The sequence below is a fragment of the Calypte anna genome, chromosome 4A, assembly GCF_003957555.1.
Source record: "Calypte anna isolate BGI_N300 chromosome 4A, bCalAnn1_v1.p, whole genome shotgun sequence".
In the NCBI taxonomy this organism is placed as follows: Eukaryota; Metazoa; Chordata; class Aves; order Apodiformes; family Trochilidae; genus Calypte; species Calypte anna.
This window is the reverse complement of record NC_044248.1, coordinates 2,454,061-2,473,378: the sequence shown is the minus strand read 5'-3', so window position 1 is coordinate 2,473,378 and position 19,318 is coordinate 2,454,061. Positions and strand designations below refer to the sequence as shown.

The 19,318-nt window shown below is 41.9% G+C and overlaps 1 protein-coding gene across 7 annotated transcripts in view; it reads left to right on the top strand.

Moving 5' to 3' along the window:
• The first annotated feature begins 2,373 nt into the window (after positions 1-2,373).
• The window catches only part of ANK2 (ankyrin 2), a 140,006-nt gene continuing 123,061 nt past the window's right edge, over positions 2,374-19,318 (top strand). For all 7 annotated transcript variants that reach the window (XM_030450107.1, XM_030450106.1, XM_030450105.1 and 4 more), the window contains exons 1-2: positions 2,374-2,512; positions 13,286-13,387. In XM_030450107.1, coding sequence (XP_030305967.1) covers positions 2,378-2,512; positions 13,286-13,387 — 237 coding nt within the window. In that variant the 5' untranslated portion in view covers positions 2,374-2,377. The remainder of the gene's footprint in view (positions 2,513-13,285; positions 13,388-19,318) is intronic.

The window sequence follows — 19,318 nt, the reverse complement described above, 5'->3', positions numbered from 1 at the left end:
TGTTTTCTGGTTAAGGGAGTAATTCAGATCTGGAGTTAGTGTTGCCAAAAGGTCTCTTGTGCTGCTGAGGAGTAAAGGGTGTGTTACAGCATGGGAAAACAAGTGGGTTCAGTGAACTACCTACAGGATGTTCTTGAAAAGGTTCTGCTCCCCTGCAGGGGACCATCAGGTTGTGGGCTTCTGAGCAGTTCTGCCATTTCTGTACAGAGGGGAGCACTGGGATGCTTTGCTATCAGCTCCATGCCTTTGTCTTTTAGTTTCTTCACTGCTGCCTGATGGGCTGGACTTGCAGCCCAAACAACAGCAAAGAAGGGCAGGGAAACATTCACATACTGCAACATGTTCCTCTGCAGAGGCTTTGCACCCTGCATCATGAACCATGGACTTTGTTAGAGTCAGATGTCCTGAGCAAGCCTGGTGAAACCCAAACGTGTTTGCTTGCTGAGTAATTTGCCCTCATGACTTTGAACTCTGTGACAACAACAGGAATATTGTTAAAAGGCTCTGGCAGAAAGCTGCCCCATTGCTCTCCATCAGATGTCTGCACAGATTGCTGCTTTCTGCAAGTGTTATTCCCCAGGAATTCCTGCTGCTGGGGCTTTGCCACCATTTCCCCTTCAGCTGGTGCCTGAAAGTGTTCCACTCCCTTCTACATTTCCTAGGAAGTTCATTCCACATTAAGTAGATTGCTCCAACCAAGGTTTTTTAGTGTCAGTTTAATTGGAACCTTGGTTATATGAACTTGGGTCAAGTCAAGCATTTGGTGGGATTCCTCCTTGCACCCTTTTGTAACTCCATGAAGCAGTTAGGGCAATGTGTGTGCACAGAACCAGGAGCTGAATTACTTCATTTTCTGTGTGCATCTATCCAGCAGCATTCCTGCTCACTGCACATCGTGGCCCCTGAGGCTTTTCAGGGGAGCTCAGAGATCCCATCCTGGAGCACCCATCAATCAAGGAAAATTATGGAGCCATTTCAGTTCTACCTTCTGGTAATTACCATGAGAGAGAACCCTATTCTGAATAATAATAATAATAATAATAATAAAAGGGGGCTGGGCAAAGCTTGCCCTCCCTTGTTTGAGCTGCCTTGGTGCTGAAGGGTAACTGGGTGGGAGGCAACAGGATGCTGGACAGTCGGGTAAGAGTCTGAAACCCCAAAGATGAGAAAATGTTGGCTACATGTTCATTTCTTGAGGATCACTCTGTTTCTGAGGAATTTGAGGCTTAATTTTTCCAGCAGGTGCTCAGCTGTGGCCTGTGTGTCATGTTGTATCCTATGGGATGCTGTTACCTGCAGACAGGGTGTCCCCATCACCTCTGGTACCCCCTGCTGCTCCTGGAGTGTTTGAAAACTTCTCATTGTTTTTCAGCTAACTTTGTGAGGTTTGGATTTGTTATTTTGGTTTTGTTTGTTTGTTTGTTTTGTCTTTAGACTCTGCAGTGGGCCTTTTCTAGGATAATGGGTGGATTCCAAAGCACCATCCTCACATTATTTTTATCTTGCTTGGTACAATCATGATAACTAACCCCAACTTAGAGGGAATGTCCTTACTATCAGGTTTGGTGGGGGTTTCTTTGCCTGATTTTTTAAGGTTTTTTTTTTAGTAATTACTATTCTAGCTAAAAAAAATAATAATCCCCACCCTAAACCAAACCAACATTAAAAATCCAAAAGAGGATCAGATGTGACATAGAAAGAGCTACAGTGAAATAGCATCAGAGATGGTCCTTTTTTTTGAAACATTTGAGCTGTTTTGAAACCAAACTAGGGGGAAGAGAGCAATCAAGTTCATCACAGTTATTGTCTACATAAACAGAAAATACTACCTGAATCCCAGGAATGAAATGGTCATGAAGTCTGTACTCAAACATTCTGTCTGGTTTGGTAAATACTGAATAGATACAACTTAAATTAATCCTCTTTTTGACTTAGAAAGTCAGAACAACATTCTCAAATTTAGCTTTTTGTAAACACAGCAAAACTGAGAGCAGGAGGAAAAAAAAATCCCCTCTTTCAGAGGGGTTCAAGTGGGTGACTGATAACCATTCCCTGCAGGGGGACTTCCCCTCTCCCTGCTGGGCAGGCTGGATAGATGCTGGGGGGTGCTGGTGGAGGGTGCTTCCCCCCCAGGCAGCCCACCCCATCTCAGCCCATCTCAGCCCATCCCAGCCCATCCCACCCCCCGGCCCTGACACGCATAGCTGGCCTGGTAGGTGTAAAAATAGCCAGGCAGAGCCTGAATTGGAAATGGGCAGTGCCTGCCTCCCGCAGTTGCCGGGGTTTCGGGTTCTCCGGGAGGGCTCCGGGATCTGCCCGGCGGCTCCTGTGCTGGGAAGAAGGGATCCCACCGGGAGGGGTGAGCAGGAGAAGTGCTATGGGCAATGCACCCCTTTGCCAGGCTTGTCATTCAGAGAAGGGTTTGCAAACGCAAGGGAACATCCAGGACTTGGATAAAACCCCTGATTATTATGGATGCAACAGTGAAGAAAGTAAAGATCCTGAAGCCCTGGTAAGTGATGGCTGGAGAAAACCAGGAGTCAAGTGGGAAAACTGAGAGCAGGGGTGTGTGTGTTAGACTTGGGAAGTCTCTGCCCAGCCTGGATCTTAGTTGACAGCTTGCAAGATGAAGAGATCTACTGAATATGTCTGTGCTCAAGCTTAACTTTTGCTATTGTGACTGTAATTAAAAAGCAGCTGTCACTGAGCTGGGCAGGGTTGTCACCTACCTAACGGGCAGAGAGAACACCAGGGAAATGAAACCTTCCACGAGGGGATGTAATAATTACCCTACCCGACTGCTATAAAGGATCCTGCATCCATCATTCTTAAATCTCAGAGACTTCTCCCTAAGCTGTTGTCTCTCCAGCCCATAATATTGTTTCCTGGGGCAGAGACAGAGCCCCACAGATCTTCCTGAGGGTTCCAGCAAGTGGGAAAGGCAGAGGTGAGGAGGGAGGGAGGGGGTCACAGGGGTGGCTGCAGGACAGGAGTTGGACACTCAGGAAGTGACTGTAACCATAACATCAGCATTTGCTCTGCAAGCCAGAGGGAAATCAGAGAGATGAACACTCGTATCTCATCTATGGCAAATGAAGTGTCCATTTTTTCTTTCTTCCCCTTCTGCTTGGGAAATTCAGTATTAAATGGTTATTTCATTCAAAAGTGGCAATGAAAGGAGGTATTGTCAAAACCTCTGGCAGAACAGGAAGATCAGAAAATGTTTAATATCTGTATGTCTGAATATTAAATTCTCCTACACCAGTCTAAAATGCAGCTGCTCTCAGGTCAGTATTATCCTTTGCACTTCTGTGAGTTACTGCAGTGCATTATAGGAAACGGGGCTGAGCAGAGTTCCAGAGTTCCTCAGGGACCAGAAGATAGGAGGCAGTCCCAGCACCAGCTCACAAGAAGCTCTGCTTTGTCCTAGAAAAGAATTTTGATGCTGTCTTAGGTTTCTGGTAGGATTTTTTTTTTGCCTGAAATTTTCTGATCTAACACAATTGGACCAGGTCTTAAAAAATAGAACTTTCTTTGAGGGAACACAGTAATGAAATGATTTCTCCCAGCAAGCAGTTTTTGCTTGAATTAACAAATGAGCTCCAGCATTTCTGATGGGAACCATGAAGCTGCAGAGGGAAGGTGCAAGCACAGGACTTTCCAGGGCAGGGAGGGGGGAGAACAGGTCTGCTGCCCTTGCTGGATATAGGGATTTCAGCAGGACATGTGGGATTCCCCTTCAGGTGAGTGGCCTGAAGCTGTTAGGAAATGCATGGAGGTTCCCTGTGCTGGCACAGATGAGCAAGTGCTGAATCAGTTCTCTCTGTGCAGTCTCCAGCCTGCCCTCCTGCATAGGGTCAGGGCTTTGAGGAGGCAGGAGACAGCCAGCTCCAGCAGCATGGGATCTTTGAGAAGGTTTTTTTCTCCATTTTTTTTCCTATTTTCCTGGATAGTTTTCATTCAGCCTTCAGAGGTTTTCATAGCAGGCAGGGATCAGGCACTCTGATAATGCCTTTGATGTGTTCAGTTATAAGATCTCAGCTTTAGAGGGCTCTGGTAGGGACTGACAGAGTTGCTTTATAATATTCATCTTGATTCAGATGTTGCATTGCTTGGAGGATTACAGAGGGAAATTGGGAAAAATTGCTGTAAAAAAAGGAAAATTGCTGTATTTGTCTAAGAAACCTCAGGTTTACAGTGTATCATTGTAATTATTGTGATTCCATATGAAACGTTAAAAAAAAAGCCTGTAAATTAGGAGTGCCAGCAACTTTTTGGTAGAATTTATTTTTTCTCCTCAAACAGGAACTCAGTATCCAGCAGGATACTTTAGTAGCTGTACACTTCCCAGGCTTCTCTGCAGCAAAACACCTTGAATTAGAGGTGTAGCTTTTCTGCAGGTGAAGTTAGATGAAACTGGTTCCTCCCTGCTGCCCAGAGATAAATTGCTTGATATTTAGGCCCAGGATTACAGGAGTTTTATTTTATAGGATGTGTTGAGGGGAAGCAATCAGTACCTAATCCCATCACCCCTATACAAACAGCAAATGGCATGGTTACTGACGAGAGGGCTGGGCATGGCTTAGAGATGCTACAAGTGGAACTCCTTGTTGAGTTGGGATGAATTAGTGTGAAGAGAGAAAAAGAAAATATTCATGCTGGGTATGATGCTATTTGTATGAATCCTAACACCAACATCTAAATGTAACCTGGTTTCTTTTCACAATGGACAAAGTTAAGGGTTCATTTCTTACTTCAGTATCTGTTTCACCTTGCTGTACAAGTCAGGGCTTTGCTGTGAGCCTTTGCAGCACTGGCACTGCACTAGAAACTGCCTCACTTCAGTCACCCCCATTTGGTTTACATCTGTTTTCACCCATCTCAAAGGAACAGGAAATCCTTTTTTCCTGTTTATGGGACCAAGGAGTTTGAATCAATGAACAATGAGGAACTGGTGTTTAGGTAAGTCAAGCTGTTTGATTCTGTAGCACTGATGGTGTTGGGACATTTCTTTTATTAGAAAATGTCCCTTTGGTGGTAAGGCAGGGGATGGAAGGAGATGCAAAATAATGAGTGATAGAATTACCTGCCAACAGTCTGTCAGAAACTGCACCTGTGGGCTAGGGTTTTGTTAAGGAAGTTATTACTCTGCTAGATATGCTTGGAGTGGTGTCCAAAATTTTTCTAGAGGTGTTGTAGCATGATTACCTCTCTGTTTAGAAACATCATTAGTCATGGAAACTTGCCATGGAAACTATTTAAATGCCTGCCAAGTTGTAAAGTTGTTACTAACACCTCAAAATCTGAATATATGGTGTTCAGATGATCCTAAATATTTTCCCCTCCTTTAATATTATTCAGTTCTTTGAGTGCAAATGTTGGTTCTATATCAGTGTTCCAGAGAGCTCAGTAAATGTCTGTGCCACAGAGGAGCTCTACAGCTGATCCTGTGGATCATTTCAGCATGTCCTGAACATATTATTTTTTCTGGAAATGACTAAATATTTTCACTTAAACTCCAGCTCAGGAAACTCTCCCAATAAACAATAGGATTACCAATAGTTTTAGAGCAGTTTTAGTAAAGGACATGATTTTTTTGTTTGTTTTAGGATTACTCAGGCTATGGTAAAAGCTTTTGTACTTTAAACCTTAAACCCAAAGCCTTTGGATTTTGGTTTGTTGCTTTTATTTTTGCTTTGTTTTTTTTTGTTTTGCTATTTTTTTAATCTGGGCTATGTTTTTCAGGTGCTTTTGAGATTCTATTATTTAGCTTCACCCTAATGAGTACACTTCAGACTTGCACACATTGTCTCCAGCTGTGACTTATTCCAAAATGCTTGGTTCTGAGAACATGAACAGCCCAGTGGGACAGCAGGGAGTACACTGAAGTTCAGCCAGTCCTGAGGTGCTGTTCTGGGTTAGAACCCCATTAGTGATGTTCCTTTATATTTTTAAAGCAGAATGGATGAAAATAACTTGTAGCATTTCAAACGCTGGAGTTGGAAGGAACATACAGCTGGGCACAAGACTTGTATTCTGTTCTTTTTCATAGCAAATTGAGCAGTTTTGCCTCAGTTCTCACAAATCCTGCCCTGCCCCAGTCAGACAGGCAGGCAGTGGGAGGACTCCCACAGATGTCTGTGGCAGCTGAGCAGCATAAAGGCTTCATAGAAGCCATTTGCTTCTTGGATCAAGTAAGGGTTGATTTTACATCAGTTTTCTCTTCCTCTTTTACTGCTGTATTTGCTAATATTGGCCCAAACTCATTCAGTGCTATCACCCCATGCTTTGTCTCTGTATTAAGCACAGGGCTGTGTCCATGCTCTGCAGTGTTATGGTGAGGAGAACTCCAGCCACATTCCAGCTCAGTGCAGGTCTAAGTGGTGCCAACTTCTCTGTCTCCTTTACACCTTTCTATGATTAATTGACCTGTGTACACAAAACACTTTCAATTATTCAGGTGCCTAATGTGTACTTACTTTTTTCTTTTTCTGATTTACCATCATCATCAACCTAGAGAGTGAGACCCCTGAGATATAAGTAATTAATTGCCAGATGCCATTAGCTACATCTTGGTAGAGAATATTTAACTTTCTAGTGATCTCTCTGAAAGCTTGTCCTCCTCTTCACCATTTACAGTTCCTATGTGATTCAGCTTCTCATTTCTTAAAAAAAAAAGGATTATTGTAGTGTAAAGCCAGTTGTGTCTGTTTCCTGGATAAGAAGATGCTTTAGATGATGGGAGAGGGATGTTTAGGTAAGAGAGCTCTGTTAGAACTGTGGGCTTTCCAGTTCAGCATTACTGTGTCTATGGCCACATTATTAACAAATGCTGTACAGCTGAAGGTACCTGGCAGGATGGATCAGATCTGAGTGGGGATGGGAAAAGCTGAGTGATAAAAAGATTTTTCTGACACTGAAATTAGTAAATTGGGTACGTTGTTCATCTGGGAATTTAGATCCTGAATTCTTTTGAAGATCTCTGATTTAATCTTATTTATTTTTCTTCTTGTCATCCAGTAAATTAGAGGGAGGAGAACATACAAAGCAAAGGAAATGGTGCTGAAAATAAAGCACTGATGTGTTTCTTTTCTTTCAGATGAACATTATTTGATTAAAGGTGGGGAAAATGTTTCCATTATAGCTGTTATCTCATTTAACTCCTTTACCAGTGCCAGATTACTGAGCCTGTGCCATTGCAAGTGCAAGATTTAGCTGACATTGTGGCATTAATGTCAGAACTGCAGACTGAGACTGCTGGGGTAATTTAATTTAAAAAAAAAAAAAACAAAAATCCTTTGCCTTCTTGCAGTCATAGCTGCATCTTAGGCCTGCAGTTCACAAAATCAACAATTTTCCTTTGGGATGTTCTTTGGAGATCAGCAGCACTTTCAGTTCAATTCAGAAAAACCCAAAAACCAAAATTGTTCAGATTACCAAAGATAAATTGTGAGCTGCTGAAAAACCTGTGGCAAGGTGCACAGACCCAGGTCCAAGGAAGAAGAATTCCTTTTTGAATGGAATGGAAAAATCCATTTCCAGTCCTTTTGGTGGACTGGAAAAAGCTGCCACACTGGCAAAAACTACTTGTGTGAGAGGTGAGCTGGGTGGTGGTAACACCTCATCTGTGTTGCCCTCAGAGTTGCACCCAGTTAGAGGATGGCTGAACAGATGGGTTCTGAAATCAGAGAATAATGAAGCCAACTGGGATGAAATGTAGTGGTTGTCTCAAGGGTAGGAACATAAATTGACACTCTAGAAGGATTGTTGTAATAAAACCTTAATGGAATGTGTGTTTGGATCTGTCAGTTTTCTCCCAGCATCTTTTAATTACTGAAGAACATAAAAAAGCCACAGAAACCTGAGTTTAGATTATGCAGCTTTCCTTCTGGAGTGAGCTGAATTGTCAGCTCCAGGTGTTACCTGAATATATTGACATGAGGAGCCACCATCAGTTCAGAGCTTTTTAATGAAGAAGAGTTAATAAGCCATCAGCATTTTACTAATTATAGAAACCATTGTTGAGCAAGCACTGCCTCACAACTCTGAAGTTTGTAAATGGGATTAACAGTGTCAGATAACCCTGCAGGACTCCTGCCCTGACAAATCCTCTCTGAATGCTTATTTTATGGGCAGTAATAAGACAGGATTCAATTTAACAGGAAAATTTTTAGCTGCTCATGGTTTGAGTTTCTTGATTAATTTATAGCATGCAAGTTAAGAGGAGGTTTTGCTCACCCCCTGGTCTGTGCCACCCTCTTTAGAGGTTATAGCTCAATAAAATTTCTCTGTAAAATCAAAGCACTATGTCCCAGATTCATTGCTGGAAAGGTCAGCTGAAGAGGGTTATTAGCATTCAGATGCATACTTCAATCCATGTCCAAACCAAAACTGTGGGATTAGGAAGCAAAACCAATATTTGATTATTATGCATCAGTTTTGAATTCTGATTTTGTGGTCATTGAGTTAATAAGCTGCATTTACCAGCTGAGAACTGCTCAGTGGGCCTTGTTGCTAAGCTCCTGCCTCCATCAGACATACTTGTGATTATAGACAGGCTGGGGTCCCTCACCTAATTCTGAGGGGAAGGGGAAGCCAACCTGCAGGAATAATCTTACACCAGACATGATTCCAAACAAGTGTTTGGAGTCTTTGCTTGATGTTCTTGTGAAAGGTGTCTGTTGGAAACTGAAGCCTCCTACTCCCTCAGCTTTCCTTCTTAAGCACGAAGCTGGTTTGCACCATCAGATCTGAATATCTGGAGAATTTCCTCTGAGTTTGGTACAACATGTGACTGCCACACTATGCAGCATGCTTTATTTTTGCACACCTCTATAAAAGCCCTTGGGGAAACCAGTGTGTGCCATCTGCTGTGGGGTGTTCTGAGACAGGAAAGGAACCAGAGTGAGGGCAGAGGAACCAGAAGGGAAAGCTTCTGACTGAATAAAATACCCATTTCCATATTTGATTTAACTACTGAGTTTCCCTAAGCTATCTGTTTCAAATTCAGCCAGAATTCTGGCATTGTAGTTAGCTAAAAAAAAAAACCCAACAAATTAAGTCCTCAGCCTCTTAGGCATATTTTAAAAAGTCCTATGTTCACTCACTCGTTTCTTATATTTTCTTATTCAGTGTCCAGTAACTCATTTACCCATTTACCTACAAAGACCACGTTTGCTTTCTGCTGTGAGAGTACTTCATGTCAGAGTGATTTTTTTTCCCCACTGGCTCACATTACTTATCCTTAGTGAAAAGTTAAAGTTAAAAGTTAAAGAAATGTTACTTTAAAAGATAGGACCTTTTCATAAGGTTCAAGAACACCCCATACACCTCACAAATCTATAGCATAGATGAAAAATTGCACTGCAAACACTTTTAGAAAAAAGTGGTTATCAAAGACTTGTAGTACTCTCTCACTGCATATGGATTGGACAATGTTTGTAAAAAAGTAATGGGGAAAAAACCAAAAGCAATCCTTTCATCACCATTTGGTGTCCATTGAAGTGCAAGTAAATAGTTCAGATTTAGACATGAGTGTAGTGAAAAGAAAAATTCTCCATGGAGCTGTCAGCTCCATGTTAATTCCTATTTTAGTGGTCCATTTTTTGTAGAACAAGAGGGATATCTGCAATAGTGCATTAGGAAAAGCTGGTTAAGTCCCCAGATTGTCCCATAGCACAAAATATCCCCTCTGTATTCTGCAGTCGTTACACCTGCTTGTAGTGTGTTGGTAAGACACTGAGTAGATTGCCCAGGCACAGAGGCTGTGTGTAAAGATCCTGAATTCTGCCTGACCTGAGCCTGGGGTGACAGAGATGCCAGCTGAGGCTTTGCACCTTCACATCTCAACACAGGAGCTTCCCAGACTGCAAGCTGCCCATCCTCTCATGTTCCCATGGCTGCTGGTAGCTGCCTACATCCCCCTCTTCTCCTGTAAACCTTTCTTTTCTGTATTGGTAGGTGCTTGCTTCTCAGCATAATCTGCATATGTGTAAAACTCTCAGTGCAGATGATGTGCTCAGTATCATATGGTGCACAGGATTCTGGCTCCACGGTTTTATCAACTTCCCTGGAAATGAAGTATCTTGAAATGACAGCTTGTTGGCAGTTTGTCTTCACCAGTTAACAAACCAGTGAAGACCAATCTGACAGCTTCTGTGCTGCTGAAATGCATCATGAATTCCTCTAAAAATCATCATGTAGGGAAACAAAATACTTCATGAGATCATTGAATCCATGGGAAAAGCCCACAGATCAAAATTCCTGGTTTCCTAGCGTGGTGAGGCCACAGAGAAAAGCTGCTGCTGAACTACTGAGGCAATTTTGTTGAAATGGATTTGAATTTGTAATGTTCTAAAGTGAGGAACTGCTGACACAGTAGTACTGCCAAAAATGTTTTTTAAAGACCTTGAAAGAATGCAGAAAAGGAGAAACTACTCTGAGCTACTGAAAAATTGGACTTGACAAACAAAACCAGAAAAGAAAATACAGATCTGATCACTGCTGACTTCTGAGCTTTAAAAGAGAGTGGTGAATCTTTTGAGTCTTTCATGGAAGCACTCACTGGAATTTGTGCCAGTTTTTATATTAAGCAGTGGAATTGCTGCTTCATGCCTTTTATTTGTGGGGCCAGGTTTGATATAAATCAGAGCATCATGCAAGACTGCAGGAAACTCACTTGAAGAAGGATAGGACAGGAAGAGATGGGTACAATCATATTCATCTGAGATTAGTACATGTTAAGAGTGAGAAAATGTGTAAAAAATTTCTGTTTCCCTGGGATTTTAGCAGTTTTGTTCCTTTTCTGTTTACAGCCAAGCACTGTTACTTCAGGGTGAGGATGTACACAGCAAGAGATGCTTCTGGACTAAAAGGGCCTGTCCAGGGAGTTAATAATGAAGAGTTAATTCATAATAACTCTTCCTGTACACAAGAAGTTCATATTCCACATTGTGAACAATATTCAGGTCTATGTGATGCATCTTGAAGTGATGTGCATTGCAGTAATTTAATTCTCAGGTAACAAGAGGATGAACTGAGAAAGTGAGAATCTATTTTGAAACTGCTGCATGCATCTTAGCCAGAACAAATCCAATGGATTTGGTGTTAGCTACTGCCTCAGCTTCCAGTTGAGACTTGAGGAGTTTTAGTGTTTTGTGTTACTCTGTGTAAAAGAAAACCAAGCCAGGATTGATTCACCCCTAAGGAAACAGGAGCTGTAAATGTTCATTTGCTGCAAGATTCCCACTTAACCTTTTAGAAGTATAGAAAGAGATGATTCTTCTTTTGGCATGGTAAATGATTGTAGTGGTAGAAAAGCATGGAAAAAATGGGGAAAGAAGGGAAAAATGTATGTCCTGCAAGAGCAAAGATGCTTTTCCTCTTTATTTCAAGTGTCTGGATTTATCCCTCATGAGCTCAAGTATTTGCTCTTGGTTATTCTTTGTACTAAGACAGTGACTGTTGAAGGACATAAACATGAAAATATAATTTAGTGGTTTTGTGTGCACTTATGCATCCCAGGAGAGGTGGAGTGCTCATAGCTGCCTCTCAGTCTGAGAAGGGATCTGAGAAGGGATCCCTGTGTCCAAACCTTTGCCTGACTGAAGGCCACAGCTACAGGAGGGTTCTGGCAAGGTGAATTCCTGTGCTACCTTCCCCTTCCCTTTTTCCTTCCCCTTCCCCCTCCAGCCTGCTCAGTAGGATGGGCTGTTTTCTTAACAGGAAAAGATGTGGAAAATGTGCTGAAGTTTGCCCAAAGGAATTTAAAAGGAAATATTTTTGTCTTGGCATGTAGCACAGTTGTAAGAAGAATCATTTTGATGACATCCATCTGTTGCAGATTAAAATAGGTTGGGATCAGGGATTGGGAAGGGAGCTGGTACAGTGTGAGAAGTAGGGTGACTGAAATAAATGCAATGGAGTGGATTGAGTGACAGAAATGAGCTGCTTTGCTGAGCAGCACTGCTAAGCTGGAAGTGGGAGGCTTGTTGGATATTCTCACAATGGGAATAAGTGGTTTTCCCTGGGTATTTCTGAGAGGGAGGGGAAATGAGATGAGAAACCTGCTCCATCAGAGGTGTTTCAGCACAGCGCTAGTCCAGTGGCATGTGTGCCCTCCTCTCTAATCACACCCCACAAAACAGGCTTTTACACTTATTTATCTGCTTTTTGAAACTCAATCCTACTCTATTTACTTAAAATAAGTATGAAAATTAAAATTGTCTCTGTGTGTATTCCATTGAATCATTATCTCTATTGCATGACTTTGTGTTGGGTTTTTTCTCCTGGTGCCTACAGTTACATCAGGAGCCCCTTTACCTGTGTGTAGGTTCCCATGTGGGTGAATAGCAAAGCATGGGCTGGTTTCCAGTAGCCCGTGTGATTTCATGTTATATTTGTACCTAAAGGCTGCTCTGCTTCATGCTCCCTTACTGAACAATACATCCCACAACCTAGCTGAAAAAATTGAGACCATGATTCATTATTGGGTTTTTAACCTCTCAGTGCTAGTGGGGCTGTCAGTGCAGAGGGCTGGATGCAGGCAGTTTAGGAGTGAGTGTGTTAGCAACATTATCCTGGATTTAGATGCTCAGGCTTGAGTCCTTATCTGCTTTGTTGTATGGGCAGCTGCTCTTGCAGTGCTGCCCACTTCTGTGGGGCTTTTTTCCCTTCCCTTTAGCAAACCCCTTTTTGTGTTAAAGGTGGTAAAATATCACCAGAGGACTTTCTAACTCTTGGATATTGTTTTTTCCCCGGTGTGTACCTCTGGGTTAAGCCAGTGAGTGTGCATGAATATGCACGGTAGTCAGGTAACTTCTTATGCCAAGTGCAAATCCAAAGTCAGTGTATGTCTTCTCAAGTAGCATAGGATCACAGGCTTGGTCACTGTTTTTCAGGGTTTTGAGCATATATATTAAAAAAAAAGCCCCAGAAAGCTATGGTTAGCAAGTCGATGCATTTGTGGTTTCTTGTTGCTAATATCAGTTACTCTGATTTCTGCTTTTATTTATTATATTTTGGGGGGGTTCTTGCTAAATGTTGAACTTCAGCAGTTCTTGTGCTGCTTTGCTCCCTGTGCCAGGTCTGCAGTTCTGTTATGCCAGGACTGCCTGGTGAAGTATGGGTATGTTGATTAATGCAGATATAACCTAAAGTCAGTTTTCTTCACAACTTGATTCCCCTGCAGCAGAAAATGTGGAAACCTCTCACTGGTGATGAAGCTGTGCTCTCTTTTAAGCAGGAGCTAACCCGAGTTTTGTTTTTCTTTCTTATCTTTTCACAGTCTGACAGCAATGCAAGCTTCCTCCGAGCTGCCAGAGCTGGCAATCTGGACAAAGTAGTGGAATACCTGAAGAGTGGAATAGACATTAACACATGTAATCAGGTAAGATGTCTGAAGGATGGAAGTTTGCAAGAACCACCCCCTCGAGTTCTCTCAGGCTAGATTACTTCATCCAAATGTTTTGATTCAACTCCAGCTGTGTTTTCAGTCCTGTTCTTCAGTGGTGTCTTTTGACAGGAAGCTGATAATGTCTATTGTGGTTTAGTAAAGCTTCCATGAGCCTTCTTAGGCTCCTTTTTCTTCCCAATGTTCTTCAGGTATGGATGTGTGTTAGTCAAGGACCTGTAATCAAAACTTAAGGTGTACTTTGATAGCCTAACACTGCTGGACCTGCTATTGAGAAACTGCAGTTCTAATGGACCCAGTGAGCACTAAATATAGCTGTGTGCTTCAGAATACTTCAGTTACACTCAAAACCATTAAAATGTTCCAGCTGAGGAAGTTATTACACAGTGTTCTTTGGATACAGGTAAATACTACAAATATCAAGTTGCAGGTTCTCAGTTTTCTGTGTGGTTTCTTACTAGAAAGCTGCAGCTGAGATGTCCTGAGGCATCTGTGTCAGCAACCCCCCCCCTGCCTCCCCATCTCCTTGAGGTTGTATCTCTGTGATGGAGGGAGGGGGAGCTCTCTGAACAGGACCCTTGGGAAGCTGAGACCTCCCATTTCCCAGTTTTCTTTCCCATACTGACAGTCTCTCATTCTTTTATTTTCTGTATTCCATCTGGAGAAGCAGGATTCTGCCAACACTCATCATTTTTACTCTGTTAGTTACTTCTGATGATTTATTGTAGCCATTTATTAACTATAATGAGGCATGCCCATGCAATGGGGGTTCCCCATTTTAATGAGGGATCAGCCTTTCTCCAGGGAGCTGGCATTGCACCTAGGGCTGAGGAGCAATAGGGATTACAAGAACTCAGTAGGCAAGCAGGGGGCTGGTAGGGAGATGTCTGATTAATAAATTCCACAGCATGCCAGCTGGCAGGTTTTGGGTTGTTGGGGTTTTTTCTAAAGCTACTTTGAAGACCTCTTGTCTGGCATCTTCATAGGGGTTTTGTTTAAAAGAAAGCTCCAAACATTTGTCTAAAGGACAGTGGACTGATGATGTCCTTGGCAGAGCCAAGGAAGAAGTTGAAAGCCAGGTATGAAGAGTGGTGTTGTAGAGTTACAGAGTGGTTTGGGTTGGAAGGGACCTTTAAGGTTGTCCAGTTCATCCCCTTCAGTGAGCAGTGACATCTTCAACACACAATACTCTCAGAGTACACAATACTCTAGAAATATTAGTTTTCTTAATTTTTTTTTTCTATTTTGTGATGAAAATTATCTAAACTAACTTAGCATAACCTAAAGACAGAAAAACAATTGGAAGCATGTGCTTTACTGAAAACAAGAAAGAGAATTCCACTGTGAATTTGATCTCCCCCCCATCACTCCTGTTACTTTTATATGTTGACTTAATTAAAAATGCTCCTTTTTTGGCAGAGATGCTTGGAGCTGCTCTGTCCTTTGTCATATGTGTAGGGATGGAATACAAGTACTGGATAGTAGAAAAAAAATGAATGAAATGTCATTATTTTAGGTTGTGTATGGAGAAAATACCCATGTTGTCTTCTTTTCTCTGGTCACTGTTCAGGTTATGATCAGAAATAATTAAGATTTTCTTAACTGAGTCCTGAGACAGTTAAGAAGTTCTTAAGATAGCTGCAGTTCTTAATGGAAATTGTGTCCAGGAGCTGAGCTGCTGGTTGCTGTGGATGCACCTGTTTTAAATAAATAAAATATTTCTGGAAAAAAAGCTGTATATCTACTTGGATTTAGTTAGGAACACTGGAAATGTAATTGTTTCACCAAGAGCAAGTTCAAAACGAGCACTCTCATAGTGAAAGGAGCACTGGGCAATCTGAGCATTACAGAAATATATTTTACTTTTTCACACTGAAGACATGCTGGTCAGCCAGCTGATTTTCTTCAGCCATCCCACACAAAGCACCTGATCCTGTGAGCTGAGGTGTGGTAGTCTGGGGTTTCCCTTGCTCATTTTGTGAGATCTCAGCTGGTAAGCAAATATTCAGGGGTATTTTCAATTTAGTAGCTGCCTTGTGTCCACAGATGAGGATCTTGTATCTCACTTGTGTTAGCAGTGCAATCCTGATCACCCTAAGGTGGCTAGAGAGTAGCCAATTGTTTCAGAAAACTGTAAAATTAAATATATTTTCATCGTTTTGTCTATAGCATCAATTGGTTTTCATGTTGTTATAGAAATGTACTTTAATTTTCTGCTTCAAATATTCCCTCCTCTTTCAGGAGAGTTATTATTGCTGTACAAATATGCTGTTAAAATGTCACCATTGCTGTGACTGTAATGTGATAGAATGGGTTAGCTGGGCTCTTTTGTAAGTCTGTTGTAGAAATCCAATTACTTTTCCTTGATAGCCTAGGGACCTACATTTGCAACACTTCCTTAAGTGAGTAGTGCCATCAAATTTCATAGATCTATAACTGTGACTTAAAATAAATATTCAAGTAAGTGTCTGCATCAGTCCTGAGAAATGTCTTGGCATTCTAGTGGAAGGCTGTAGGGTGTCCAACTTTCCCCCACATCAGTCAAATTTAATGAGAATGACCAACAACCTGAGAGTGGCTGTGAATTTTGAAAGTAAGATTGCTTGAAGGTTGTTTGTAAACAACTTCAGTAACTCATTCTGTAGAAATGTCACATAATCTCTGCCTCAGGGGATGGGCTAAGATTTCAGTGTTCCATCTAAGCAGAAACTTACAAGACAATTCAGCTTTACAGACTCCAGTGTTAGGTTCAAGGTGTGGCCACCACAGTTTGTTCTGTTTGATTCCAGCAGTGGAAGAGCTGTAGAGAGGAAGAATTCCTGGGGAAAAGATGCAGTTATTCAGGGGAAGTTTGGGAGCAGAGGGAAGACTGTGATCAGATATTGATCTGCCCCTGTCATACATTTGATTTTAAAACTACATTTAAGTCCTAATTAATGCTAGTCTGAAGCTCCTGAATGGAACCTCCATACTCTCCAAATGTTATCTATACCACCAAGAAAGCCTCCATAAAATTCCGTTCTCCTTCTCTGATACATGGAGGCTGACATTCAGACTGGGAAAATGTCAAAGCTAATTTAAAACCCACAACTGTGGCTAGTATTTCTGAAAGAGAGTTGATGGAAGAATAAGAAATGAAATAATCTAAAATATTTCTTTCCTGCTGAAGAAGAGCTGCAGATGATTAAAGTAGACATGTGTCAAATGGAAGTTAGGATACAAAAGTGAGAACAGTTCTGTTGTCTGTGCCAAGGAATTTAATGATGAGCAGGACAGGAACTGGAGCTTTCCATGTGCTGCTTGTTGGAAACATATTGAAAAAATCTTTTCTTGCTGGCTAGAAGGAAGTTTCCATCAACAGACCTGTCAAGAAAAAACTTGGGAAGTTGTATGGTATACATCCAGGTGAACTTGAAGTTCCTCAGCTAGGAGAGAGGAAATCTAGACTCAAGTTCTTATATTCAAAGAGGCAAAGCAAGTTTTATTGTAGAGAAATAAGATAAACCAGGTGCCTCGAATTGCCAGTGAATGGGTGTGTGTCCCACCTTTATTGGCCCCCTGCTCTTGCTCATGCCCAATAGGGGCCTGTCCTAATCAGGCACAGGTGGACTCACACCCATTCACTGGCAATTCGAGGCACCTGGTTTATCTTGTTTCTCTACATTTTATGTATTGATTATAAGCACCAATATTAAGGAAAAGCATCACACCCAGGACAGAGCTCAGTTAATATGAGAATTACTTGGAAACACGACAGGGTTGGTTAGAGACTTGCTTGCTATGGGACTGGAGTTGCTGCAGATTTCTCTTCCATGGAAAGTGCTTCCCATCTGCATCTGGCTGGCACAGCTCCTCTGGCACTGGACAGGTGACATCAGAGCCAGGTGAAAGCAAACATCAGATCCAGTGCTCCCAGAGGACAGACAGCAACCCCTCCAGCTCTCAGAAGCTGTGGGTTTGCACTGTGGTTAAGATCAAAGCTGAACTTATCTTTTTGCATTTATTAGGGTAAAATGATGGTTGAGTATACTGCAAAACACAGAAATCCCCTATTAACATTATTTAATTAAATAAAATTACTTGACATCTAGGTTGAGTTAACTGAGGAATTTTCTAGGCTGTGTGAAGTGTTCTGTGCTCCTGACAAACAACCCAAAAGGAAAATTGCTGAAATAACCCCTTTAGAGCTATGGATAAAATTAATCTCTAATTTGAATTGTCCCGGCCCTGTTAGGCAGGAAAATCTCCCTGTGCCCTGGCTAATCCCTTTCCCTGAAGACACTGTTTACTCTGCAGGAGTTCCCAGGCACAAAGAATGACCCGACATGAGCACCAGAACCACTGGGTCCCATTTCTCAGCCTTTGCTGCTGCCTGAGCAGCACACAGACACTTCAGCTCCCTGCAAACTCTGATTCTGGTGCCTTACAAAATTGCTCAGAAGGCTTTGAATCCCAAGCCCCTAAGATGCTACTGACTGAGAATCACTGGTGTGTTGTAAATTTTATAAAAAGTGGGAAGAGGCTCCACTTCTAGAGGTTAGGGAGTAGTAAAGAAGCCATGGGAGCTGCTGCTGCAGCCTCAAGAGTTACTCCTCCTCCTCAGGGTTTGGGTGGGGTGTCTCCATGGCTGTGTTCAGGGGAAAAGCTGACACACTGTGCAAAACATGGGGGATGTATTTTATTTTTAAGTGAGCTATCTGAATGCTCTTTCAAAAACGAAGCCTTGTGTATATGCAGGATTTCAGTGCAGTGTAGTGCTATTTTTAAAACCCAGCTCCCATCTCAGAAAACAGCACATAGTATTTGGAGGAGCTTGCCTGGGCAGAGACAACACAAGAGGATGCTTTCTTCTGTTTTAGTGTTTGTTTCTCAGATCCTAAGTTTTCAGGGAGATCTGTCTTTGCATGTAATCAAAGTATTTCCCCATTTAACTGTCTTCAACATCTGAGGGAACTTAATGCTTCTGGATATACAGCATACAGGGAGTAGTTACAGTTATTACTATAGTTTTGTAGTTACTAACTAGTTATTACTTAATTATGCTTTGTTGAGTGCTACCATCCTAGCAAGTTAAATCATTATGGAACTGCTCACTTTAATCTGAATTCAAGCACCATCACATATTCTGAAAATCACTTCTGTTGCTTTATTTCTGGAGAGTTAGAACTGCCAGGGGACAAAAACTCTTTTAAAAAGAGTCCCTTTGAAAAAATCTTATTCTTGTTATTTTATAGGATGAAAACCTGATAGCCATTGGAAAGCTCTGATTCCTTTGAAGGTATTTTCCTTATGTTACACATGTAGCTATTTTAGGACCTTGTTACTATTTCTACTTACTGTAGCAAGAGAAAAAACTCATGCTTCTCCGTGTCCCCAGTGTTGACAAGCAGAATGAACTTTATTTTCCAGTGTGCATTTGTGCAGCCCATAGTTCTAGCAGAAGCTGCACCCCTAAATCAGACCACTCTGAGGGTCCTTCAGTTGTCTGCTCTGCTTTGAACTTTAGTTGCCAATCCAGAAGGCAACAGAAAGTAAGATTTGTCCATCTTGTCTTCAGCAGCTTGTCAGTTTTCCTGGAGATAAGAGTTACTTTTTGGAAGGAAAAACCCTGATGAATGTTGGCATTTGTTTTGAAGAAGCCTCCTCTGTTCCCCAGCCCTGGTTGTGAAGAACTCAAATGAACAGAATTCAAATATTAGGTAGTTTTGAGGTGCCTCCAGCTCCGAGGCTCTTTAAACTTTCGATCTGTTTGGCTTTGGCTTTGTTTTGTTGGCTTCTGTAGAATTTGGTTGGTGTCTTTATTGCATCAGTTGCAGTAAGGCAGAGCCTGGGCTCAGGATTGCTGCCTCTTGCAGTCAGACAGAAAGCTGCAGATGCTGCCAGCAGTGCTAACTATAGACTGAAGTA